Source organism: Leuresthes tenuis, unplaced genomic scaffold (genome assembly GCF_036924035.1).
Source record: "Leuresthes tenuis unplaced genomic scaffold, fLeuTen1.0.hap1 SCAF_2, whole genome shotgun sequence".
Lineage (NCBI taxonomy): Eukaryota > Metazoa > Chordata > Actinopteri > Atheriniformes > Atherinopsidae > Leuresthes > Leuresthes tenuis.
Window position 1 is genome coordinate 22,311,007 of NW_027325356.1, and position 27,989 is coordinate 22,338,995.

Genomic DNA, 27,989 nt, shown 5'->3' on the forward strand with positions numbered 1-27,989 from the left:
CTTTTCGAGTTAACTCAGCTGATTTGACAGAATTAAGGCTGCTTTTGTCTGACAAGCACTTCTCAGCTTGTTCTCTTCAACCTCTCCAGTGCCCGTGCCTGATTTTCTAGAAGCTCCTGCTGCTTCCACTTCTTTGCCCAGTGTGAGCAGCTTCATACTGTTGGAATGCAACAGTAACAGGCAGTACCATGAGAAGAGTCACGCAGGGTGGGGGGGGTGAGCTACACGTCCTTTATTCAGGCCAGTGCCGAGTTCACTGGACTTGAAACATTCCCTCATTGTTGAACACTGTAGTCTATTTCAGCCCGGTCCTTGTTTCTGTTATCTCACCTACTAATGTCTATTATCTTTGTAGCCATCTGAGAAACTCTTACCCTTTTAATTAAGTTACTCTCCCTCTTTCCTCTTCCAAGCTGGCACCTTGGTAATTTCTCAGTCCTCCACTTTTAAAGCCTTATCTTCCCTGCTTTTTCCTTCTCTGATGTTATCTTCCATCCTTTGCTGTCTTTCTGTTTCCTTTTTCTTTCCCTTTCCTTAAATATGGTTAGTTCTTGTCAAAACTTTTCTTTTTTTTTTGTTTTATAGATTTATATGTTAACTTGCTCATCATTACTTTTGCTCCAAACCATGACATTCTTCAACATCTTTCGAGTTGTGAAAGCATCAGCAGCCTTTTGCAGGGTTTTTCTACTCCTACTTTGTGACTTTTCCTTCTGATCCTTTGGTCTTTTGTTGGGAAGTCAACACCTGCATCCCACTTTACAGCTTTCTAATTTTACCTGCTCCATTGAGGTGCGTTATGTTGACATAAACAGGACTTAAAATAAACTCAGGCTTTAATCATTTATCACAGCCAGAGTTTGGGCACTAACAGAACACTTTCATCACTCTATGAAACAATTTCTGCTCTGTTGTTTTTCTTTTTATTGTGAATTGCAAGTGTTATCATCAGAGCAAAATACATGGAAAACACTTTGTTCCTCTTTGGATATTCAGTTGCTTTATCATGTGCACAGTTTTCATACTTTTTTTTATCGTGAACGAATGTTTCAGTGTTCCCACACAACATTTTTCTACACACAATGTCATATTATGCCTTTAAATCAGGATGCAGCACATCCATTTAATTCTCCTTCAAACCTAAAACAACCTTAGAATGCGTCTCACTTTTAAGCTCAAATATCACGACGAAAAAATAAATTCTATTCTCTCACTGATAAACAAAGGTCAAAGTGAGGTCTTTCCAATAAAAGTAAAAGGTTTATCGTCTCAAATATTTTCTTTTTTAATTTGATATTCATAGTGACCCTAAAGGCTGACAAATATGTCACCAATGATTCAGATAAGGGTTTTTTTTCCAGAAAACCCTCAGATTTTAAGGGCTGGTTTTCTTCTGGGATGCATTAGGTCCTTAAGGGTTAATGGAAAACAATGAATAGCATTTGCCTACAGTCCCACAGAGTGTCAATGAATATGATTGTATGTGTGGTTGCATAAAATCAGAGCAGATAACAGTGTTGTTGGTGTACATTTGAAACAGTGGCGCATCTGTGTGATATTTCTCTTCTTTGAAAGGTTATATTGGATGAACGTGGGGAATGTCTCCACACTGGCGTGGTATCGCTCCTACACCTTTTATACACACACCGCTACACGCTGATGTATTTGGGTGAGTTTGAGGCTGAGATGTGCAACTGTGCTGTCGGGCGGTAACAAAATAAATCTTCACTCTGATAAAAAAAAAAAAAGAATTGTTTTCCCACAGCATGACAGTCTGACATCTACAGTTGCTTCCCGTATCAGACTCGTAAATCTTGACTCTTACTTAAAAAAAAAAAATCAATTACTCACCACTTAGAATAAGTGTCAAATGGCGTTTTAGTGCCTGCTGCCTGCTGTCAACACGGTAACTTGAGCTGCTGCTGCTGGACTTACCGATGTATAATTCTGTCTCTCGGTCAAAGAGAAGCAGCTTTGGAGGCCTCGTGTGTGTGTTGCATTTTTACTAAGCTGAAGATTTACAACATGTTTGACTTCTGATAGCCTGTACGTTGGCCCAGATGAAGACACATTGTCACTTGCACAAAGTGAGTTCCCGGGGTTTAATCTGAAATGAAAAAACGAGTCATTGATGCGTTTTACATTGTTTGGTAAATGTTTAGCCCATTTGATTTCAATTAGAAACGCAAAGAAGTCACGCTGACTGTTTTGAGTCCTTTAAAAGACATTTAGAATCCTTCATCTTGCTGCTGCCTTTCATTGCCGAGAAATAGTCCGTAACATTTGGAGCTAAAATAGTTTCACTTCTGAGCAGGGTCACCGGCGATCTTATCAACTGTGTGCTGATGCCTGTTAGCAGCAGACTCCGCTCAGTCATGGCTGAAAAAACCCCATAAAATAGGTTTAACTTGGTCTAGTAGAAAGGCGTTAAAATTTGTCTCGCTCATCTGATGTGGATGTAAGCACCCTCAAGGCTGCGTTTCAGAGCTTTAACCCTGAAGTCATTGTTTGGTTTAAATCCAGAGTGCTGAAGCAGCAATAACAATGAAATATCTCTCATGTTCCCGATACTGTCACACTCTGGTGTTTCTGTCCAGAATCTGGCTGTAACTCACAGGGATTTAGAAGATACACTTTTACAGAGTAGATTGTGTTTCTGCACTTTTATTATAGCCTAAGGTGAACATTTAACTGTTATTACTGCCAGACAGTTTAATTGCTGCTTTTATTACAGCCCTCTTAACTCTGTCCACGGTAACATGTAGTGCTGGTTCTGCATAGGTGCTACGTGATTTTTTTGTGAGGCTGTGCTACGTTTTTGACAGATATTGTGTCTCTGACATCTGACACGGATGTGTGAGTGTTTTTGTTTTGTTTGTTGTAGTCATACAACGTCAAGCTGGTGTATCCCGAGCCACAAATGCACCTTCTGGAAGGACGGTAATTGATCTGTGTGGAAAGCTTTGGCTGCACAAAAAAAAAAAAAAAAATTATATATATTAATTAGATTAAATATCCCAATATGTAGACTATTGATTAATTACACAAAGTCATAAAGCCAGCTGCTGTAAAAGTTACATTTCAACCCTGATTGTTTTTTTGTTTTGCTTTTTTTTATCAACTTGCCTTATGAATCTTGGCATTTTATGTGCACCATGTGCATCACTTTAGCTTGCACATCTATTGCTACTTTTTTTTACTCACAGCTCCACATTTATACTTGCCCATCGACAATTCTCCATCCCCTGGGATTGCTTCATTTTTTTCCCTTTATTGAGTCCTTGAGCCCAAGTTTTAACACCATCTGCAGGAAACAGTGACAAACTGTCTAATCTTCAGTTTTTTGTTTTTTTTTATAAACCACTACAGCTGCACTATCTATGCGCAGCCCTTTGAATTTAGGTCAGATTCAGACGTCCAAACTTACACACCTAACAAGAGAGTAGCTGCGTCAAAATAAAGAATATTCAAGGGTCGGGCGGATTTTGCATCAGATTTGAGTCATTACTCATCTCCCTCTTTACCTACATTGCTGAAGTGCCTGCATCTGCAGTTAGCCAAGCAAGTTGGAAAACTATTACAGTGTGTCAGCAACTTAATGCATGCACCTGTCACTTTAGTGCACGTCGGTGTCAGTGGAGGATAAAAATCTCATGTAAGTGCAGCCTGAGTGCAAGGTATTTAACACGTTTCTACAACATTCCCTCCGTATACATACAACCGTGTATTCCCAAGTCCTTTGTGTTATCTTCATTACTCTAACACGATTTTTTTTCTTTTCATTTTTATTATTTGTTATTTTCCTTTTTTGCCATGAGTCACAAGAGTTTGTCAGTCTTTGCAATTGGAGCATTGGTTTCGAAAGGGGGAACGGCATTCTGAATAAACTAAAATAAGAAACTTTGGAGCACGGCCTGTACTTGCTGGCACAGCAAAGACACATTGTGATGCACTCGCCCTTATGAACAAACCAAAACTGGGTGGCAACAACAAACGCTGCTTGAAGTTACATTTGGACCGTACGCTATTGCAACAATGAAAGGAAAAGGTTGAATTGTTCATGGAAGTATTTACTGGCGAGCCACATTCCTTCTCTCTCTCACACACGGTACATTGAGTTAAGTGTGTTGTGGATTTTACTTCAGGATTTGACACATTTTCAATTTACAGTCTCATTCTGCAGCAAACAGTGTGGTTGTCACGTGGTTGGAAAACATGATGCAACTGCTATTTTTTCCCTCCCCATCTTTACAGGATATTGAGTGTCCATGGGTGTGAGACACACTTAGAATACATTCCTCAGTCAGTACTCAGGTTGGTTCGAGACAAGGAAATAATATTGTCGTAGCCTGCTTTTTTAACAGAGAAGTCAGTGTTTCCTCATCCATCTGTAATGATGCACTGCAGCTTGTTGGGCGACTCGGGGTATCACTGAGAGGCAGAATAAAGTTCATCCAGGTTCACTGCAGCATAGTTTCTTCTCTCTGGCTATAAAAGGATCAGCATCCCTTGACTGTTTCAAAGAGAAAGAGCAAGAAAGGGGAAGAGAAAAGAGAAAAACTTGAGTTTTTTATTCTTTTTGGTCGGTTGATCACAGGCTGCCTCTTGGAGTAAATGTCTTTAGAAGATTTAAAGTAGCCTGGTTCCCTTCTATCCGTGACTGACCCTCCACGGTAAATTTAGTTCTTCGAAATCTTTTTTTTTCCCTTCATCACAAGAACTATGCGGTGCTAAGTGTCGCTTAAAATAACGGCACTTCAGACTCTTCTCACACAAGCTTACTTTTGTCCTGTTGGGTGCAGTGAGTAAGACAGCAAAACCGAAAATGACAGCATTAATCACTCTGCTGCCTTCGCTTTTAGCGCAGAGGCTGTTTCTTTAACTTAATGTGTTAACCAAATGTTGGTTAAGCCGTCGGTTTTTCACCTGAACACTGCTGCTGGAAACCTGGATAACCGTAATGCTGTATATCATGAGAGGGTGTGATTGATGAGAGGAACTGCATGGCTGGAAACAGCTGACAGGTTTAGTGGAAGACCAGGTTTAGAAGCGCTCTCTTACTGTAAGGTAGCATGTGTACACTGTCCACGCTCTGTTGGCTTTGTTTGTGTCCGGTGAAATCCCAGCTCATTTTGTGGTGAGATACTGGGGGGAAAAAAGCTAATTCTAAGCTTTTACCTGTTTGTTATGCTACTGCTTGAAAGAATCTTAGGTTCTGTTATCGGTATTGGTTCGTTAGGCTGAGGATCACTATACTATGCAGGCTTCTGTAGATGTAGAATGAATCTGACCTCAAAGCCTGTACCTTTTCATTGAAAACACATTTCCTTTTTCGCAGATTCCTGAAACCAGATATGTGTTTCGTATTAACTCCCCTTTTAAGGCAAGTACAATATGAATCCAGAGGGTCAGGGGTGCATTTGCTAATCCTGTCACATGACACTAATCTGGTCACAAACAGTTGGCCTCTTGCGCCAGATTTGTAATAATGTAGAGCGGATGATAACTATTTATTTAGTTTGAATAACATAATTCTTATAATTTGTGTTGATTCGCTAAAAAAAAAAAATCCCCACAGATATGTTTAGTAAGCAGAGAATACATCCATGGAAAGGCTTCTGGGTATAGTTTTACCCATAAGGAGCTTCAGCTTCCAGACATAGATTGATACAGCACTTCAAGTTGGTCTTGAGTCTGCAGGAGGTTTTAATTAGTATGAAGAAACAAAGAGCCTCTGCTGGATCTGCAGGTCAGGCCTGAGTCAACAGGGCACAGGAGGGATCACTCGGTCTCTCACTGACACCTAACTCGCTACAGATGAGATCAGGGAAACAGCCTCTGCCTCTGCGCTTTCTGCTATATGAAGCAACTGCTTCACATCAAGCATCACTTTCTTCTTTATTTATCATCATGTCAGTGTGTGTGTTTGCTTACATTAGCTCTTCAGTGTGCATCCAGAGTCAGCTTTGCATTTTTAGGATGCGCGCATTATCCTGTTTCACTCTACATTAGCCTTTTCGCTGCACGAGAGGCTGGGCTGCATGAACCTTGTGATGTGTTCCATCTAAATGTGGGCCTGTATGTTCACCTTTGTTTTCCATGTGTCCACTCTTCCATGAGCGCAGCTGAGCTTTGAAGCTGCCTGTTGTCCAGAAGAGATATGTCTCTGTGCTCGTGTTTGCGTGTGTGTGTGTGTGTGTGTGTGTGTTTGCGTGTGTGTATGTGTGTGTGAAAGAGAAAAAAATAAAAAAAAAGAGAGAGAAACATGGGCACAGGGATGCACAAATACAGGACAAAAGTAGCTTTGATCACATCGGAGTGTCACTAATGTCACGCTCCTCTCAATAAGAACATCTGAGGTAGCATCACAGCTTTGAATGAGACCAAGTAGTGAGCAGGCGAGGAAGGACCTCTGTTTATTGTCTTCTTAAAGGTGATCTGGCAATATTTCCAAGCTCAGCATTGGCCAGTTTTAAATTGCACGTTATTGTTAGCAGACACCTGAGCGTTAAACATGTTAAACATCCTGCTGTCGGCGCTAATCGATCCTGACAGGCGTCTAAGGACATTCAGACGGAGTGAGCGGCTTGCATCTATACTAGTATGTATTATTCTTGTGGATTATGTCAGTTTTATGTGTTTTGTGTCTGTTCTTTGGATGCCTCGTTGCATGAGATTGTGATGCACTTCAGAAATGATTCTGTTTTCCTGACGGAGGTATGGCTGCTGGTTTTAGAGAGCTTGTGCCTTGATACTTATGATGGCTTGCACTAGCCTTTGTGGGGATCATCCTTTGCTTGCCACCCTCAGGATATGTCTGCCACTCTTAGCTTGCGGTATTTTCGCCTTGTAGGATTATGTCTGTTTGGAATTAACTCCTTAGACCACCTAGACTGCAACCAAGCCCTCCTCCACTGTTGAGGAGGAAAGACACAGAGGAAGTAATCATTAGGGGAGCGAGATGGGGGAATGTGATTGCTCAGTTTGTTTGGAAAAGGCAGGGTGTGTCTCTGCCTTCATGTGCTCTCAATTACATGTATTTCTAACAGCAGACGTTGAAAACTTCAATAATGTCACACTGCTTCATCATTCTGTGTTAATCCTGTGGCCCACTTTAATATTGCACAGATTTTGTTGTTTCCTGGAAACAGAGGTAAACTGTGAAACAATGCATGCTGAGATTGTTGCATCCTGTGGGTGGGGGTCTGGTTTAGGAAGTCATAAGAAGTTGACTGAATGGCTTTTGTGGTTTCCTGTGAGGTGACTTATCAACCACAAACACTGACAGTCTTTTCTTTTTTCCCTTCTGTTTTTTAAATAAAAGACTCTGTATTCCGTTTGCTGTGATCTACCAGATAAACAGGGGCCAACAGTATGAGTCTCGACAGATTTCTTATGCAACTAACTTTTTCAAAAGAATTCTGCACACGTTGTTTTGTGCCGATAGCGGGCTTCATGTTCCCCCTTTACACCGACCTCACAGAGAAATAATCTTATTTAAAAACACAAGAACAGCTAGCAACCATGAGCCAGATATGATATGTTAATAGACCACAGCAGTCCTTGAGTAATGTACGTTTCACCGTCATCTCACAAGGAAAGTGAGCATTCAGCATCAACAGGGACAGCGGTGTCGCTTCTCCTTATTGTATCCCAGGCTGTTTATTCCAAGAAATGCCACGGGGAGGGTGGGGGTGGAATGGAGACTTTATTCGCAGCGATAAAAAATAGATGTGGATCACGGACTGATGAATGTGGTGAGGACATAAACAGGTTACTAATTATTAACAGAAAACCGTACTAAAGTATAGATGTCTGGGTAAATGGACGACGTCCCGCATATTTTTAAAATCGTACACCCCTATATGAGTGCAGTGGTCCACTCCGCCCATGCACGACACGGCCGTTGCTCACAGAGCCGAGAGCAGGGAGAGGTTTACCCAGCCTGCCTTAGCCATTGCAGCACACCGTCCCAGTGATGCCTACTCTGCCCAACTTTTCATCCAGAGGTTAGCGACGCAAAGCCGAAGCGAAAGGAGCTCGTACTTCACGGTTTTTTTCAGCTTGACTTTCTTACATGACTTAATTTCTGGCCGGACTAACGTTAGCGTTTCAGTTAGCGAAGATAAGATAATGAACTTTGGACTTTCCACACGGCTTTTCGTGACATGTTTCCCGTCGTCCTGGATGAAATAAAATAACAACGTAGCCCGGCGTGGCGGCAGCTGGGCGAGAATTAAACTGGAAGGAGAATAGCGCACTCACCCAAGTGATTATCAGAACAGAGACGGGAACAACTTTAAACCTGCTCCTACTGAAGCGGAATAGCAGTTTAAAATGTCCTCCAAAGCTTCAAATAAGGTGGGTACCTGGCCGGGTAAAATTCAACACTGAACATTACGGTGCTGGCTTATGTAATGTGTGTGAAAGGCCTAACAGTTGCTGCAGTGGGCAAAAGGGTTAATTTTACTGTAACTTAGCAGGATAACTTTACAGACTATTGGTAGTGGGAATGTAATGTACGCAGTGGAGGTGGTGTTTGTGTGTAGCTTTGGGTTTATTTTGAAACCAACACCTGCTTACGCAGTCCACAGCCATCTGCACTGCCTCTAGTTTTATACTCTTGACTGCTGAAGAGCTGTCATAACTCGCCAAATAAGTTCATAGCAGGTCTCATATCGCTACCTGTTGAGTCCTGGTTTTATCAGAGCAGTGGCAGGAAATCCTCATGGATCTGAAAAGTAGCTGAGCCTCTGAGGAAGAAATTCTGCTTTGGGATGGTCGTTTTACTTCACACAGACCTCAGACTAGAGCAGGCTGTAAGCTGCATTAGAGCGACTACCCCACTGCAGCCCACCTCCAGAGCCTTTTGTTTCACAGGTTGTCCTAATTAGCAATAAAGTCATGAAATCAACCGACGAGAAAAGAGATAGTTTTCCATAAGTTTGGTCTTTATGAACAAAGCTTCTCGTTAAGATGGGACGCGGACTGAGATCAGTGATTCTGGGGCATCCCTCCACTCCCTTATCCCAACTGTCTGCATTTGCTGTTCACTCATCCCTTTTAAGAACAGCTGGATGAAAATCTGTCCAATATTACGTGTAATAAGTTTATAATAAAACATCTCTGGAGAATTTCAAAGCCTGTTATGGTGAAGTGCTGAGAGCTGTATGAGCGTTAGAGATCTATGTTTCCACAGATATCCCACATGATTGTGCCGTCTTTAAACAATACTCGGGTTAAACAAAATAACTGGGTCAGTCCTCGCAGATTTTCAAGTTCAAAATGTCTTTTTTTCTTTGATAGTTTTTTCTCACGTTGAGAAATGAGGAATGTGTAGTGTTTGTCCAACAGAGCTAATGATATTCAGGTTTGGGCGGTTGTTCCAGTTAGACGAAACCAGCTCCATCATGTCAACTGGTGACGTTACGCTGTACTGTACACCCTGGCTGTGGTCACACCTTGATATAAAGCTTAATAGTGTATTATTCTTGAACTTGGAAACACGCAGACAATGGTTAGAGTGTTACCCAGTGACTCTTTTGTTTCATATTTAGTTTTTTAGTATTTCCTGCGATGTTAGAAATCTGTACTGAAGCATTTGTGTTCTGCTACAGTCGTTAGGACTTTCATGCATTATTTTCTTCCTGGATGGCAACTCCGTTTGCAACTCCTCTGAGACTACAGTAATTTACATAGCATGCTCGGCTGTATCGTGTTTACAACTTCAACTAATTTCACTCCAGTTAGCGTGAATACCAGCCTTAAGTTTTAAAGCTACATCCTCTGAGTGAAGACTTTCCTGTGCTCTGTAGATGGCACAGTTTGAGTGTTTATAGTAGATTAACAGCAGCTCTAATTTTACCCCAAACAAGAGCAGATCGTGTTGCCTGACTGTTGATGGGAAGAAGTGGCAGCTGAGGCCAGTGGGCAGCCTGTTCACTCCTTAAACGTTGCACAAGTTTGCACCCGAGCGTCATTTTAATTTTTTTGAAGGGCATGGGGTTCGTGTTTATATTCCAAAAGTGTTGAAAGACGAAACAAATTTTAGGTGCATGTCTGTATGTTGGCCTTCTCTGCAGCTCATCTGTCAGTATCCACATGTTAACTCCCACCTGATGAGAGGTGATAAACCGCCATGACACCAGTGTTGGTCATCTGTGTAAAGTCCACACCTGTTGATGAGGTCACTGTGCAGTCTAACTGGAACCGCAGTGACATTTGCGGGTGTGTTGGCTTCATGTCTCTACAGGTCTGAGTCTTTACTGGTTTCACTCTCTGGTTTCACCTGTTAATGATTTGATACGTCTAAAGACGCATCTCAGTGTATTGCATCCTCTAAAAAAAACAATATAAGCACCTGTTCTTTTTAAATCTTTCATTGATAAATACAGTCCTATCCATCTGAATCTATTTAAAGAGGAACAACAAGCTGCGTCTTTTTAACACCACTGTTTGAGCAGCCTGATGCGGCCCAGTCAGCCTCCACAGAACTGGAAGTTCATGTCCGCGTTGTGTCTTAGAGTCGAGGCATTTCCACACCTGTAGTCAGCACTGTTGCATAATTCTGCACGTCAGCAGGTGTCAGTAGGTTAGCGTGACATTTGATAGTTTTGCGGATGTTTTTACAAGCACCTTGAATGCTAAATATTCGAGTAAATAGAAAGAAGTTGCAAGTCCTCACTGAAGCCGCCTTCCAGTTTGTAAGCCTAAATACACTACACTACAAAAGAATACTTCATGTGCAGTTAAGATAAAGATCTGTTTGAGTGTAGGTAGTAGAAAGGTGTTTCTTTATTGCCTGGTTCCTGCTATGGCACCGGGGCATAAAGGAAACCCTGCTCTGTTGCCATTATTTACAAAATAATGGTCCGCGTCTGTATTGTCATTTGTTCCTTTTAAGAAGATTTTAGTTTTATGGTCATGAATGACATTTAGGCCAGGTTTTAATTACTTATTGTTTTATTACAAAGCTATGCTAACTCATTCATCATCTTTACAGAGAGAAAGTTTAAGAGACACAGAGAAGGCAGTTTGGTCGTGCTGGTTTTCATACCATGAACTGCGGGGCAGTGGGGTGGCACAGTATGACAGTAAACAGGATCATTTAAAGCATTTGACAGTCTTAAAATAGAAAATGTTTGATTTATTCTGTGTTTTTGGCATTTAGTCCTTCCTGGCCGCTTTGGCGAATGCACACAAAAGTTAAATGTAATTCAGAGTGCAGCGGTCCCTTCAGCCTTTAGACTGGTGTGTTTTGGCTGGAATGAGTGCAAAATGCATTTGCATGGAGGAGGCTGCATTAATTAGAGTGGCACAGCGGGCCAAGAACACCCTCTATTTTGCTTTGATGATTACACATCTCCATTTACATCACTGAAGGAGGGAAAGGCAATTAGAGAACCAAGTGTTGGAGAAAAAAAGAGACCTGATGATGTTTTTGTTCTCTGTCCTAAGCTCCCCATAGTAAGCTCCGAGTGATTAACATAGCAGGCAGCAGCTAATATCAGGTGTTATTGACAAGGAGTTAAACCTTGAGTTTATAAATCATTTATCCAACCTTTTGTTGATACACTTCTTAGAAAGTTTCACCACCGCCACCCTCATCGTTTACTCCGTCAGTGTGAACAAGAGAAAGCTTTCTAGAATATAACTAGAACACCGTAGAAAGGTTTGGATGCAGAAATGTGGGTATTTACTGCCTTGTGACACGTGTCTGATGCAAACAGACGGTGAGGCCAAATGTTGGGCTTTGTGGACGCTCACTCGTACAGCATGTCACAGGAAACACTCTGGGGCACGGTCATGTTGGTTTTGAAAACAACACATGGCAGAGGGTGACATGTGTGCACTCCGGGTTATTGCATGCAGCAGCTAGGAGGGATGTGTCGAGAACCACCGAAGACACTGTCAGTCTCTCTTAGAAAGAAGACGAGACTCGAGACACACCCGCATGACAGGCAAACTCTTTGAAACTCTCGTCTTGCTCACACCACCAGATGAGTCTTTGATTTTAGGTCCTCGATTCAAAGCCGTCGCAGCCCATAAGGAGAGCAGGTGTAAGCCATTTCTGTATTGGTTGAGAGACAGGCCAGTTGTCTGTACTAAAGGCAGCAGCTGGGGGTTTGATGGCTCAGCTGGGCTTCAGTGTTTTTGGCCAGCTTTCTGTGGCTTCGGCCTCTCCTGACAAGAGTATAAGACCATATTTAAGCAAAGATATATTGGAAAAGAGAGAGACTTAAACTCCCGTAACATTTACTGAGTAGGGTTGATTGTAAGTAGGATTATGTTGGTAACAGTGAAGCTGTGATCGTCAAAGTGAGCTCCTTGCTAGATATCGCCTTCTGTGTTGTTTGTGTTTTTTAATGCCAGGGCACTCAATAGTGTGACAGCTATCAAGGATATCGGACCTGCTTATCCTGTCATCAGCGGAGGGAAATCCGGGGCAGATTCCCACAGCAGGTGGATAGCAGATAGAGTAAAAGAAGGAAAACAGAAAATGCCTTCAGAGGGAGGAGGGGTTATTGCAGGGGTGAAATGGAGAAAGGAAGGAGTGGGAGGGAGAGATGCATCGGTTATAATCTGAGTCACATGGCAGTTCTTAAAAAGACTGCGGCTCTTTTTCTATAATCACAGAATTATGGCTCTCGGACATTCACGTTAATATCTGTTTCAGTTTAATTCAAATGCAACACTAAAACAGAGTGAATTAAATTGCCCTGCCCGGTGTGGGCCAAATGCTTTAATGGGAAACGATAGCAGTGACCTTGCAAAACAAGCCTCACGTTCTCATTTGCTCATTGTGTGCTGCACTATGCTCTTCAGTTGGGAGTTATTCAGGATATTGTGCAGTGGGTAGCTGCTTCGCTGAGACAGTAGCATGAATTTCTCCCTCTGCTAAAAAGAAATTGATACATGAAGTTTGTTGTACCTCATTATTTTTACAGCTTAGTTCTAATAGCCATCAGCAAAGTTTAGAAGTTTGGTGGGGCTCGTTTTGATGTTGATGCATGGTCTGTTGGTCGATCATGGAAATGAACAGGGTGGAAAACTGAGCCTGCCAGAAGTAATGTTGGGTTTTTTGAGGGCATGAAAGCATTTTGCTTTGGCCAGACTTCGGAAGTCCACCTTCTGTAGTAAGATTTTTATGTCACGGACCTCCCGGAGGAACACCAGTTTTACCTGCACTTTGGCCTGATGAAATAAAACAGCTTAGCCAATCGGTGTCATTTTCTTCTGTGTCGTGGTTAGTTCTGTATATCTTATCTTACAGCCGGCACAGCAGAAAGACGGTCAAAGCTAACGCTACATCCTTTACTATAGGACACTGCAGGGCAGGTTTCTGCAGGGATTTATTATTCCCACAACAGGAATAAGGGATGAGATAGAGCCAGATAAAAGTAGTGGGGAAATACAGGAGAGAATGTATGTGGCTGCCCAGGCTCAGCTGGTTTGGAAAGAGAGGAAGAGACTGGAACAGATTCATCCCAAGGCTTCTTGCCCTACATGCACTTTACACACACTTTCTGTCTGCCATGTGTTCATCTGCTGTCTTCTACAGTAATAAAAGCTCTGTGTTTGTTATCATCTCTGTTTTTTCGCTGTCTTATGCTGAGCGATCACTCATGTCTCTATTGTGTGGCATTGGGATGTTTTTACGATGAACAGCAGGAGGATGTTTGGGTGTTGCCTCGTTCGTGCACAAATTTATTGATTATTAATGAAAATAAGGAATAAAACTGACAACATACACTAACTATCCATGCATTAAAAATGCACAATAAGCAGTTCTTCCCTTAAATGAACTCCTTTCACTAAATATTTTGGACACATTAGAAGAGTTTGGTGGTGTTCTTCCACTTTTGTGGTGCGGTTGGGCTGTTTTTTTTCATACTTCAGCCCTGAAACAGTGGGTCTGCAGCCGCAAGCCAGAAATAGCAGTGAGGGTGTGAAGACTGTAACAACTTATCAACCAGGCTCTGTTGCTGGCTCCTGACTGTCTGGTTGTCTGACCCAAACTGCTTTAACCCAGGCCACCAATCACAGCAGCATGTCCTCCCAGCAGTGTTCCCTTGACTGATCCAATCTAGCATCTTCTGTAGGCCAGCTTGCAGAGCAGCTAAAAGATAACAAAAGGTTTTGAGCTTTTGCTGGGCTCTGCACTCGTTCTAGCTTTAGTTTGTGTCCTCTTCACTCACGGATAAGGAACGTTCACGCCAGTATCACACAAGAGCGTTTGTCCAGATTTAATGTCACCGTGTGTTCTGCTGTGTGTAGAATATGAGGCATTGTGTTGTTCAAGTGGAAGCTGACCAGGCACAGATGAAACTGTTATGAAACTTTATAACGCGTCCCCATGTAAGGTCCTAAACAGTGTTCTGACCCATGGGCCACAGCTGAATGGTATTTGGTGAATAAGCTCTTTTCTTTTTTCCTCGGGGTAAATTGTGTGATCGTTACAAAACAGTACAGTTGTCTTTCAGTCATTTGTGTGAAACGATGATTAGGTGCACTGGTGACTCTATGCTACCTTTGTACAACGCTCCTTTTTAGATATAATTTTTTTTTGTGTGTCCTTCTCTGCTTCTGCATCTCATTAAATAATGCATGCCCCCACCCACTCAGTCTCTCATCCCTTGGTGGAATGATAATGATGTTGCCAGTTAAGTACTGGGAAAATGGCCGCTCCTCCAACAGTAACTCATTAATTCTCTATAGATTCTGTCTCACAACATGCCTATTGTAGCAAAGTCCTCAGAAGGCTTAAGGAATGCCATTGAGTGGGCTTGGCCTCATGTTTTATAGCACCATGTGACTCTGCAGTCTCTGAGTTGTGGCTCAGAGTTAACTAATATGAAAAATGTTGTGCAGTGTGAAATTTGAAAGTTGTTGTTGTTTCACTGTGTCAGATATTCCAACTGCCTGTTTTATATTTTAGCACATTTTTAAAATGCTGCTCCCGTTGTCACGATAATGTATTTATTTTTTTTGGGTTGTGTTGTAGCGGAAGAAACTTTTTGGCCCTCTTTTTTTTTTCTTTTTTTTTTTAATCTGGTTGTAGCTAATTTTGGCTTTTTTCATATGGGCACTGAAAAATATGGGTGGACTGAAAGAGCCCCTTCATGAATCATCCCTTTGTCCAATGTGTGTAGCCTTGTTCGTTCATGTGGCACACAGCAGGTTCAATCTGTCAAATCCAGCCAGAACTCGTTAGTTTACAAACAGCAATAATACAGATGTTTTTTATTTTTTATTTTTATCTTTATTCACAGCACAATGTGGACTGTCTTTAAAGTCTGAGCTGCTTGGCACTTGTATGCATGCATACATGCATTGTTTGCATTCCAGTTGGTCCATTGCTGCTACTTGCTTCCACTGTAATTATTCCTAATTAAATGCCAAGAAAAGACAAACATCAACGATGTGGATATTACTTCGAGTGCTACATCATTTGAGTCAAGGTCTGCAGGGGTGTAGATGGTACCATCCTTTATTTATGATCTGGTTTTATTGCTATCCTGAACTGTTTGCCCTGAAGCACTTACCAAATATGTCTTTGGCAACATATATCAGAATACATGGCAGCATAAGGCTTCTGGTGATCACAGAGTAATTTAGGATGCCTAAACAAAACAAATCGAATAAAAAAACACAACGAAGCAAAGTCCTATTTGACACCAGAACCCTGTTATTTTCACTTTATAGTTTGTTGAGTTTATATGTGGCCGTGCTTTCATTTTGGGCTCAGTGGCAGTTAGATTGAAGAAGAGTGAGAGAGAGAGAGAGAGAGACTATGAAATAGAGAGGGCGGTTATAGCTGAAACAGCGTTAGCCAGGGAAAGGCGAGGGAAACTGCTAGGAATGAGAAACAAGCAGAGTGAAAGAGGTGGGCCTTGTCTCCTTATCTGCACATTCCTGTAGAGTGTGTGAGAAGGGAGGGGTAGGGTGGGAATGCTGATATTTGTGTGAACAGTGATTGGATGAATCCAGTTCCAGTGCTGGATCTGGTTGTCATTCTCAGTGCTTCGGCTCACAGCTGGTTTCTACAAACACAAAAATAAAGCTCAGTAGTTCACAGTCTGCCAGATAAAATGGTAAAAACACCACAAATTTGTATCACTTCTATGTCCTTGCAACGTTCAGCACTTTCCCGTCTCACACACTCTCCTTCCTATCAATGGAATTATAACCGGATAACTGCTGATAATACTGACGATTAGATATGTTTGCTTGGGTCATTTTGTCCTCCAAATCTTTCTTGTCCACCAATACATTCAGAAATCTCATCCCTTTTTACAAGGTAATGAGAATATGGTTGGACTAAAGAATAACAATGAAGCTGCCCTAGTTATAAATGACCAATCACAGTAGAGACTTATTTCTTGCTTAGATGTATGTGACTGGCCTGTGTTTTTGCCACCCAATCCTTTATTCTAGGGCTGCTGCAAATACTTATTTAGGTAACTGAGTATTCTGTTGTTATTCTGTCTAACTGTTATTCTGTCATTCCATCGATTAATTAAATAATCAGAGAAGGAATACCTTTGCCATATCAAAAAGCAGTATTGATATCTATCACACTTAAGGGTCTGACTTGCACACTGCAGTCCAATAGGATTTACATGAACTAGTCTTAAAATATACCCACATTTAGAGCTGGGCAATATGGCCGACAATGTTTTTTCTATAGATATTTAACTATAGAACATAGGTATTTACTCTCTACCTAATATTAACATAGCAGTAGCATCAGCTTCTCTGCTTTCATATCGTGTGTTTTAATGCAGCTGCATTTCCAATAAAGCTTCTCACTTTTTGCTGTAGTACACCACACATCACAGTGGCTCAGAAATGGAGATAGAAATAACAGCACTCGAGACGACACTCCAACCAGCAGTCGCTGATTTTACAAACGCATCGTCATCTGGTAGAAACACCTTTGTGCACGTTTGTGGTTCGATTTAGCTTGTACTTTCATGTAAGATGACAAAACAATACCCGTTCACATTAACAGCTTACAGGCTGAACCTTCTCTGACGGGCGGAGGGAGATGAGGGAAATTTGATGGACTGCTAGTGTATGCGGGGCTGTTCTGGCAACATTTCAAGGGAATTTAAGAACTCTTTGTCAAACACAATTTTGTCTTTTTCTTTGATTTCTTGTTGTTATGGTTTCTTCCAACATGCCTTCAAATTGAGCCAGTTGCAAACCTAACGCAGCATTTGAACACCTTCTGTGGCAGTAATAATTGTCAGTGTGACCACTGAGTAACAAATGTTCGTGTGGATTAAACAAAGCATTGGAGCAAATAACCTGCATTCATTTTTATGTGATAGAGATTTTCAAGAAATTGTTTCAGGCCTACTGTACACCCAAAATAAACACTTTCTAGCCCTTAAGACTATGTTTCTCTCTCTCTTGCAAAGAGAAAAAGGCTTCAAATCCCAAGAGAGAGACCTGCTGTTCAAGAGACTTTGAAATCCATGACACACCCAAAGCATAAACTAAACCAACAAGAATGATTGTGGAAAAAATGGAAAGTCATAATCTCACCAGAAGTTACTGTTCTCCTCTGTGACCTCAACACTTCCTGTCTCTCTAGGCATAGAACAATTAGTGTGGTTGAGTTGGAATGACTTTGCTGCTGGATAAGATGCATATGCAGCTTTAGCCTAGCCTAGCACTGTGTTTGGGTCAGTGGAGAGCAATGAGCAGCTCACTGCACATCAGCTCTGTGGAACTGCACCGTGGCTGGTGAAAGTAATCAGAACCTGCACCTGACCCAGACCCTCAGATTGAAGCTCCAGCCCTACTCGTGTGGAAAAAATTACACTGACAAGCATGTGAGTCTGAAATGGACGTGTATAAAGGCTGCTGCAGATATCAGTTTAATCGAGTTCAAATTTTTTGTGTGAATGACTTGAACGAACAGTTCCTTTAACAAGGCCATCAGTGGATTAGGAGAACAGACTTTTACTCATCTCGATTGCTTTCTCCCAGATGGACCGTATCATTACATGATTTTTGCATTGGCAGGTATCAACCCATAGAACCTGAGTTAGTCAGAGGAAGATATTTTAACTACACCGAGGATCCAAACCACAGTTTCAACTTGAAAGATTGAAAGATTTTTAAAGCAGTAAAACGATGTAGTTGGAGTTCGATTAAAAGCTCTCGTCGTCTGTGAGTTTGAGTCTGCTGCAGCAGTAAATTAGACATTTTATGGACGCTCTCTGTGCTACGTATGTTATTTTGATTTGTCTGCAAATGGTTACAGAATATTGTATGAGCCGTGTTTGCTGACATGACTGTTTTCATCCATCCGTCCATCCTTTCATCCCACTCTGCTTTCATGAGACAGCAGCAATAGACTTCTAAAGGGAAGCATGGCTCAGATTAACGTTTTAATCCAAAAACCCGGATTATAGGTTTTCTATTTTATTCCTATCCTCACTATTCTAGCAACGACGCTGTGTCAGATAATTTTCAATCTGAGGTGTGTTTTTACTCGTGTGTGTGTGGGTGTGTTTTGTTGTTGAGTCCTGATTGAAGTCTTTGCTATATCACAGAGCTTTGGGACAGTGTGCTGCTGCTTTTTGAAACTAATTAACTTAAGCATATTTGAGCATGTCAGCACAACAGTACATCACTACCAACCGAGGCTGTGCATCATCATCCTCATCGACGTTGTCGTCATCATTTGCCTATTGGCTAGTTGCTCTTATCTGCACACCCGTGTGTGTACATGCTTGCAGCTTGCTCTCTTCCCATCGCAGAAACAACCTGCCCTGACTGCTTAGTTCATCTGTTTAACACTTAAGGTGATGGCAGCTTTTTTGCTGAGGATATTATTAATATGTACTGCATGGGCTTACAGAACACACAGTAATCTAAAAGACAGATTGTAAAAAGAAAAAAGAAGCTTACATTAGTGGTTTACACATGGCAAGTGTTTGCTATCGAGTGTTTGCCCTCAAGAAGGAGCATGTGTGTGTCGCTAATTATGTGTTGAGTGTACTCCTCCTTCTCTCCTTCCTTGGGGTCCCATAAGAGATGAGTTATGGTTACTATGGATGCAAGATCTCCAGTGATTGGTTGAGTCGAGCCCATTTTAAACATGCACGGCTCTCTGTTAATCGGACAGCAGCCGAATGTGTCGATGTGGTGTTTGAATGAGCATCCTGGGGCTTTTTCGTAACATTGTGAGACGGCAATGTGACAAGGTCAGACCTAATAACGTTGAGTCATCACTTTCATCACAGCAGGAGTTTGGACTGCTTCTGTCTCCTTATTGAACGACACGTATAGCAACGGTTAATTTGGCTTCTGATCCATTGTTCAAATGAATATAACAGATCGCATTATTAAATTGATATATAACAGCACTGTCCAAACTTTTCTCCTCCGTGGTTGAACATACAATGATCAGCAGTGGCACCAAGCTAAATACACAAGATCTGTCTGACTATATACCAGTATTTTCTACTGCTCCAGTGCCGTTTTTGTTAGCTGCCTTTCATTTGATTTATTCATCGATTTATTTATTTATTTGAATGGCACAGCAGCATGTCGGTCCTTATGAGAAGCCTGTAAGTTTTGTGTGGTGATGGTCCGGTAGTGGGCCATCTTCGCTAGTCTCATCGGACCAGCAGCAACGGTTGGGGTCCCTCAAGAAATCATGTTTTCCAGATTTGATCACAAAGCACCATGGCTATTTCTATCACTTTTACAGGAACGTCTGACTGAAGCCGGTGGAAGCCAGGCTTTAATTGACTTATGTCTGAATGCCAGCCCCTGAACGGACGGACGAAGCCTTTCATGTTACCCATCTGATAAAATCTTTTCTCTTCTCTTTTCTTCTCGACCCCTAAATGAATGTACCACATATAGCCTTTACATTATCTTACATGTCAGTCCTCGTCTTTTATGCAATGACCGCTTGCCTCCTGGCTGTTACTTCTCATAAGGTATTGAGGCTTTGTCAGATTGCAGGTCATAATTTGGGGTTAGCTTAGCTATACCAGAACAAGTTTTCAATAGTTTGCACTGGGATTTCTCTGGAAGCTGAAGCTATTTCCTGCAAACAGGAAGTGGACTGTTTTCCTGTGGGTGCCGTGGCTGCTCTTACTCACATCCTGCCTCAAGCTATCAGAGAAGACCAGGCACACTAAAGCTTTGTCAGGATTTTAGCTCACACTTGTCGTCACCAAGACGCTCACTGCTTCATAGCCCTGCAGCTCAGTGTTTCACCCCGTACCTCTGAATAACTCGATGTGGATAACCAATTGTTTTCACTCAGAAAGGTCAGTACTGACCTTTGCATGTTTTGTAACTGACCTCTCCCTTATTTTCATCTCTTGTGTTTCAATCAAAAAGAGCTTTTGGGACTGAGTATTTGATGCGCCCACTGTATTAAACATTCCTGTGGTTCCAGTGAAGGGAAGGTACATAAAGGGAGGCGGTGAGTAATGGACTACGGGACAACAGTTTCATTGGTGATGCACTGATAAAGAACTTGTGTTTCGCTTCTTCAAGACCTCCCCGGAGGCCATGACACCCTTCATAAGATGACCTCGCTGTCACCTGTTGGTCTTTCAGTATATGAATAACAGAATAAAACTGAATCTATTCCGGGATGTGTTTCACTGCTCCTCACTTTGTGTTTTATCTTCTTGTACTTGTAGCAGGGATAACATCCCTGCCAGTTTGTCATGTTTGTGGCTGTTCCCATCTCAACACTAGCAGCTCCCAAAAACCTTGTTGTTCACGTGACTTCAGCTTGTTTACACAGAATGAATGAGTTTACATATTCCTGTCATGTGGGTAGTTTGCAACAGTTTGCATAGTCTGTTCATACATGTGATAATGTGTGAAGAAATCGCCTGTCCTCAAACTATTTACAGTCTCTTTCTGCAGCTGGTTGTTATTGTCCATTTCATCGTTCATTTCGTCCTAGTCAGTCCATCGGTGTGCCACAAAGAACTGGATTAGTCTGTGGCTTTGAAGAGTCGGGGTGAGCTGTTATCTTTGCTGGTCTGTGTTATGGTGGTGCACGCAGGGCCAAGCAAGACTGGCTGTGGTTTGAACAAAGAGGCTCTGTAGTGTTAGATCATGACTTGTTTTGTGTGTGTGCACAGACAAGTACATGTGTGTGTGATTTTGATGGCTTCTCTTTGTTTCCCTGCCTTCGGCCTTGCTGGCCAAAGCTCAAGCCTGACTAATATAGATGTATAAATACACTAGGCTGCCGTCAGTTTGTGCAACATCAAGCGTACTATTGTTTCGCACAGCTCTGTGACTTCAGAGGTAAACCTCATCCTTTGTTCGTATCAGTACTTTTTGCTATTGTTTCTCTAGAAAATGTTTTTATGTTTGATTTAACCTCGCATATTCAATTTTTTGTGTGTGTGTGTGTGTGCTTTTGCATGTTTAAAAACATACCTGTAATAAAAGATATGAGAGGATCAAACTACGTTGAGCCTCTAAGCTACAGCTTCACATTAAAAGGCTGCTCTGTGGATATTTGTCTTATGAAAGACGAGACCATGCTGGATCCACTCGTCCACATCACGCATTTATTATCCGTCATCCTTCACGTGTTCAAAGTAATGCCGTTTTGTTATTCTGTTGATGTCGATACATTGGTTTTCTCATGGAGATGGCTTTCAGTTGCCCTTTTCCCTGTTTTTTTAAGACTTAAGCTGTGTTAGTGTCTGCTCTCCGTCCTGCTGATATCTTAGAATCACTCAGGCAGCTTGTTGGCCATCACCTCTCAAGACGATGATTGATTATTATGATAAGAGACGTAGCTGTAGTCCCAACAGAGCAATACTTCTAACTCTTTGTTGAGTTTCCTCACAGACAGATTACCTCTCTGTAAAAACACACTGTTTGTCCTCTGTTTACTTCATCAATAAGCTTTTCATTTTTCATCAATGTCATGACATTATTGGCTATTGTTTGTTATTTCATCCCAGTTAACTGATCTGTTACTGAAAGGAAATACAAAATCAGTCTTTAACTCCTATTTTTATCTCATTGTCATAGTACAAGCCTACTAATAATTTACAATAACTATTATAGTAGATTTACTGTATACATAATAATAGTTCATATAAGTGGAAGTGAATGGTGGAACATCCGTTTGCCTTTAAGACTTTCTTGGCAAAGATTACTCATGGCGAATATGATACACCCACAGCGAAAGACAGGTGCAACAACAAGATGACATCATCAAAAGGGAGTAAACTGTCAGTCAGTTAACTCTATAAAAAGATGCAAAACAATGTAGAAATATGGTGTTTCTGTTGGTGTCACCCAACTGGTTTCAGACTGGTGAATGATGACGATGAAGCAGATGTGATTACAATTATCTCAAATGATTACAATTACTTAATTTACTTACTTTATTCTTAATTGTGACAGGTCTACCAGCACCCTCTCAGATATTACATAGAGATTGATTGAGTATTAATCAGGAAGATGTTTATCTCAAATTTGAGAATGTTTATTTATTTTGACTCTTTATGGCATCTGTTATCGTACCTGTGCTGGAAACACAGAATCACCTCCAGTTGTTTTTAAGCCATCAAGGCATGACACGTGCCCTGAATACAGAGACATCTCATAGTTGGCTAAATGGGCCATGGAGATAGAATCAGCTTGACTTGCTTCTTACTGGTACAGGCACGTCAACACCCTTATGACTCATACACTTACTGTAACCCTTCTGGCCCTCTGCTTTGTGGTCAGTGTGTGCATGTGTTGGATGTTTTAGTTTACCAAAGAAATGTGTGAAACACCAGTTGCACTGCTATGTGTATGTGAAAACTGGAAAGAGATCAGGGAACATAGAATACCATGTCACTGCTTTATGTTCCCTGTTCACGAGCACTGTATGTTTAAGCTGTATAAGCACCCTACAGCCTCGTGCCCCTGAAAATGCTCCTTTGCCCCCTCTGATATCAGTTCAATCCACAGTTCAAGGACAAGGCCACCTGCCTGACCGGCATGTCACGTGACCCCAACACGCTGTTCTTTCACATCGCGTCGCCCCTTTCTGTCTGCCTAAACTGTTGGATGAATGAATGGATGAACGGATGGATGAATATATCACAAAACACTTTAGAGGAATGGAAGCGTTTGCGAATGTCGGGGGAGCCGTGGTTAAATGGGTCAGGTCCCCTGACACAATAGTGGCATCACTGTGTGAGCCGCAGGGGCAGACAGGAGAGGGTAGAGAGGGGGTACACTCCTGCTCTCTTCGCCAATTATGGACATAAATAACATCCTCAAAGAGCAGCCATGGAAATTAGGGTCAAAGGGTTAACTGTGTTTTCAAGAGGGTCAGACCAAATGATTAATTTTGATATGATGCAAAGGAATCTAAGGGAAAAGATTAACCGATGGTAAGTTAGTAAATTAGTATTTACAGAAACTTCACTCTAAACCTCACTTTAAAACTTCATTTGAGGGAAGTATTTTCTTGTAGTGATTGCATATGGCATAGTTTTTATTTCTTTGTGTTTGTTTCTTGTCCTGTTTTCCCCAACAAAACCCACAGTATTATGTGTCAATGCCTATCAACAAACACCAGACACTTTTATCAGGTGGCTCTTATTACCCATCCACCTCTGCAGTGGGTACCTCCTGTAAACTATATGTTTCGGGGAAGGTGATGACACTAATGACTGTGATAATGTTGAAGATGATGGGTGAGACGGTTCGGGGATTAGGTGTTGATTAAGGGTTGAGGCAGTGACATTATCGGGATGACAGGGTGGACAGATGACATGGTGTGTTATTTTAAAAGGCTGATTATAGAAGGTGTAGTAAATTATCACCCTTCCATATGTGGCGGTGCTTGTCTTTTTCCCTCCTCTTCCACGCTGGACTGCGCTCAGCACTCTGCCGCAGACAGCTTTACCGTCCCTCCCTGCAGGCAGACAACAGTGTTGCTTAATCAGCTGCAGAGAAGCAGAGCAGAGCTGTAATTTAAAGCTGAACACAGAGCACTCTGTAGGTGTAAGAAGAAAAAAAAAGATAAAGACTGCTTGATCAAGACACTGATAAGCATTTGAGCCGATAAAAGTGACATTATGACGGTCTGATAGCCCCGTGTAAGGAGTTCCACATGATTTTGTTTGCCTCATGTGGGGGGAACAAGCACTAAAGCATCCATGTGAAACATATATATACACACTGATCAACTGTAACATCATGACAAATAGGCCAGAGCAGTTCAGGGCGTGGACAGAGAACATCTGAGGTTGTCCTGGAGTGTCGTCTACTGGAACATAAGCAATAGATCCTTTAGACTCTTTGGGCTGTTGAGTTTTGTCTCTTGCTTCCAACAGATCCCATCAGATTGGCAGTTTGGAGGCCACATGAACACCTTCGACTCTTTGATAGTTTCATTGAGCCCTTCCTAAGCAGTCTTTGCAAGCCCCACTGCTGTCCTGCTGGGATAGGCTGCTACTGCTCAAGAGTGTAACTGCTCTCCAAAAACGTCTCCTCAATTATCAAATGATATCAATGTGAATAGCAGGATGTGAGTTTTTTTTCTAGTAGAGTATTGCATTTTGACGAGTTGAGCGGTGTTACTGACTTTACGTTTCAGTGGTTTTGCTGTTATGGCTGATTTGATGTATAAAGAAAGCTTGTAGTTAAAGATTAATCATCTATAAGGAGAAGTGTACACGATGCATCTAAATTAGAGATTAATTGAGAGCAAAACAGTCGTGCCTCTAATCAGTTTAATCCAGCGTGACAGAACAGAACAGAAGAGTAGCTAAATACTTTGGTTGCTTTGACTCTCCCAGATAACACTGCTGGGAATGATGTGGAAATGTTGGTTCACTCTTCGGGACCTCAGTCAGTCTCTGTCAGAGCTTTCTTCATGCTGCCGTCATTCATAATCTTTTCACATATAGACTTTTTCTACTCCGTGACTAAGTCATGCAAATGAGAAAGCCAGATTACTTCATGGGTAACCAAACAACCACTCTGTCTACAGAAACTGAACAAGATATTAAATTCTAGCCACATGGGCAGCTACATTTCATGTAAAGTGATAGGATACATTTTAATTTACTCTTAACGCTTTAGAAGAGTTACCGTAACCTTTTTTTTTGGCTGTTCTCATAGGTGGTGTTGTACAGGATAGCAGTTATTTATGGTTGCATGCTCCTGTCTTGTGCTTCCCTCGTAAATTTAAAGGTTATCAGCCCTTTTCAGTTTTTTACTGTCCAATACGAAAACATACGTCTTATCAAGACTGCTTCACAAAAATGAACTACGTGTTTCAGCATTCTTTTAAACCTGGTCAAATGTGACAGCTGATTATATTTGAATGTACTGATATACCTACTTGACTGACCTCGGCATGCTGATCCTGTATCTCTTTTGTATTGCCATGCAGAGTGCAGCGATGGAGGAAACAGTGATATGGGAACAGCACACAGTGACCCTTCACAGGGTAAGTGTTTACAATGATTTAATCCACTGTTCTCTCTCTGCTCGTTCGTCCTCTGCCTGTCTTTGGCATGGTGCTCTTCACTTTTTCCTCCCTGCTTCTTTCTGTCCATCTCTGTCTCTTCTTCTGATCAGACAAGCCCAGCTGTAGCAGCAGGATGTCTGCTAGTGAAACAATAGTCAGAGTATCCAGATGGCAGGAAACAAGGCCAAGGAAGACAAAAATCAGCATCCACTTCCTTACTACTTCATTTCACTTCCTTCCTGTTGGCAACATAGTCTTCTCCTTATTACAATTGCAGGGGAAAAGAGAGAGAGAACCGTTTTGAACCATTTGCCTTTTTTTCCCCTTTAATTATGATAGATTAGACGACCCTAACTTCAGTTAATGTAAAGTACGTCAATCACTTGCCATAGTCGCATTCCTCCTCAAATAAAGAAGCATCTCACTGTCTTACTGCATTCTGGATTTGTGGATGTACTTTGCTGTAAGACAGTAAGCTCTACTGAGTTGATGCTGCTGTATCGTAGGATTTTACAGAGCACCTGTCTAGACTGGCCTGCTTGCTGTAATCTAATTAGTGGCAGCTTTATTGAGGCTGAAGGAGCGGCGCAGTGCGACGTGTGGTTCTCAGCCTCGCAGCTTTCCTGTAATGTTGTGGTTGTGAGATTAGCCATTTACTTCACATGGCATGATCCCTTTGGGTCCGTCTTTTGCAAAGGCAAAAATATAGCGGCCCTTAAAACCTCCATGGAGGCCTCTTGGAAAATTAGCAAGCTTGCAAATGCATATATTTGCCGTTGTCAACAGTAATTTCCCTAATCTTTTAAAGCTCGCTTTCATGGCACAGAGGTGTTTTGAGCAAACCCCAGCACAAATCTAGCATTGGTTTTCTACAGCATCAGTCAGTCTTGTGTCTGTTTCTGTGTGCATAGGCCCCTGGATTTGGGTTTGGCATCGCTATCTCAGGTGGGCGAGACAACCCTCATTTTCAGAGTGGAGAGACGTCCATCGTGATATCCGATGTTTTGAAAGGAGGACCTGCCGAGGGTCTGCTGCAGTAAGTTAGCTGTATGATAGTTTATTTTGTGTGCGCTGCAGCTGTCCTGATATGCGTCACATAGGCTCTGAAATAATAGAAATTGTGTTGCTAATTGTTATTATTGCATTATTTTTTTTCCTTTAGAGAAAATGATCGGGTTGTGATGGTAAATGCAGTCTCTATGGACAACGTAGAGCATGCATACGCTGTTCAGCAACTTCGCAAGAGTGGCAAAAATGCAAAGATAGTAAGTTCTACATTGAATATACTCACAAAGTCCTCGCAGTGACAGAGTGTCCTGCGATTTGATATGTCTCATAAATGTCAAATCTGAGTGAAAAACGACTGAACAACCAAAATGTCGTCTGCTTTCCCAGACCATTCGTCGGAAAAGGAAAGTACAAATCCCAGTTTCGCGGCCAGGAGACAGGGAGACGATGTCTGAGCACGAAGAAGAGGACAGTGATGAGGATGATGGCTACGAGCACCACAGTGGTCACGGTGGCCAAAGTGCCTATGGAGGCGCTAGCGGAGGTGCTAACAGGCGTCAAGATCGTGAGCGTAGCAACAGCGTGAGGCGGGATCACAGTGCCTCACGGGAGAGGAGCATCTCACCGCGATCTGACCGCCGATCACAATCCTCTACTGCTCCACCCAAGCCCTCCAAGGTCACCCTCGTCAAATCCCGCAAACATGAAGGTAAACCTGTGGAAGGGTCTGAAAAGTTGGCTCTATAGGCAGAACAATACAAAGGGATTAAACTAGAACAGATGCCTAATTACTCAATTTCATTGATACTCTGTTCATCTTGTTTGTAGAAAATCAAGATGATTATGGTTGAATAAATACACCCTGTTGATGTTACTCTGTTGTTCTTACAGAATATGGACTGCGGCTTGCCAGCCACATCTTTGTGAAAGACATCTCTCCGGAGAGCCTTGCTGCAAGAGATGGAAACATCCGGGAGGGAGATGTTGTACTTAAGGTCAGAGAAAAGACCATAAGACCTTAAGAAAAGTAACAGGAGCCTTAGTTATTATTAAAATTAGCATAAAATATGAATATTTACAGAAATTGTAATGTTGATTCATTGATTCACTAAGCAGAGCAGAATTGGATCAGGTCTCCTTTTGATCCCAGACTGTAATCTTCCAAACGTGGCTTCAGGAGTGAGGTCATAGTTGATTAGTATGCAGGCTCACCAACAGGAATACCACACATTCCTTGGTTCCCCCACCCAGTCTGTCAATGAATAATTTCTCCCTTAGCTTAAAGTAATGCACAGAAAATTAATTTTTAATTAATCTAGTTTATGTATGAGAGCATCACAGAAGCCACTGACATGAAGCAATGTAAGAACTAGTTTTATTTTGATCAGCGCATTATAATATAATAATATATGTATTTTCACACTAAACACGTTGTAACCTCACTGTTATCCGTGTTAAAGACTTCAGCAGCACATTGTACACT

General features: G+C 41.8%; 1 protein-coding gene across 8 annotated transcripts in view; it reads left to right on the top strand.

Moving 5' to 3' along the window:
• Nucleotides 1-27,989, top strand: part of tjp1a (tight junction protein 1a) — a 92,745-nt gene that overhangs the window by 38,955 nt on the left and 25,801 nt on the right. For 7 of the 8 annotated variants that reach the window (XM_072380685.1, XM_072380689.1, XM_072380686.1 and 4 more), the window contains exons 3-7: nucleotides 25,421-25,477; nucleotides 26,410-26,534; nucleotides 26,661-26,763; nucleotides 26,894-27,215; nucleotides 27,398-27,501. In XM_072380685.1, the coding sequence (XP_072236786.1) occupies nucleotides 25,421-25,477; nucleotides 26,410-26,534; nucleotides 26,661-26,763; nucleotides 26,894-27,215; nucleotides 27,398-27,501 (711 nt within the window). Of the gene's footprint in view, nucleotides 1-7,914; nucleotides 8,362-25,420; nucleotides 25,478-26,409; nucleotides 26,535-26,660; nucleotides 26,764-26,893; nucleotides 27,216-27,397; nucleotides 27,502-27,989 lie in introns of those variants that run through there. The other variant, XM_072380690.1, reaches the window with a different exon arrangement.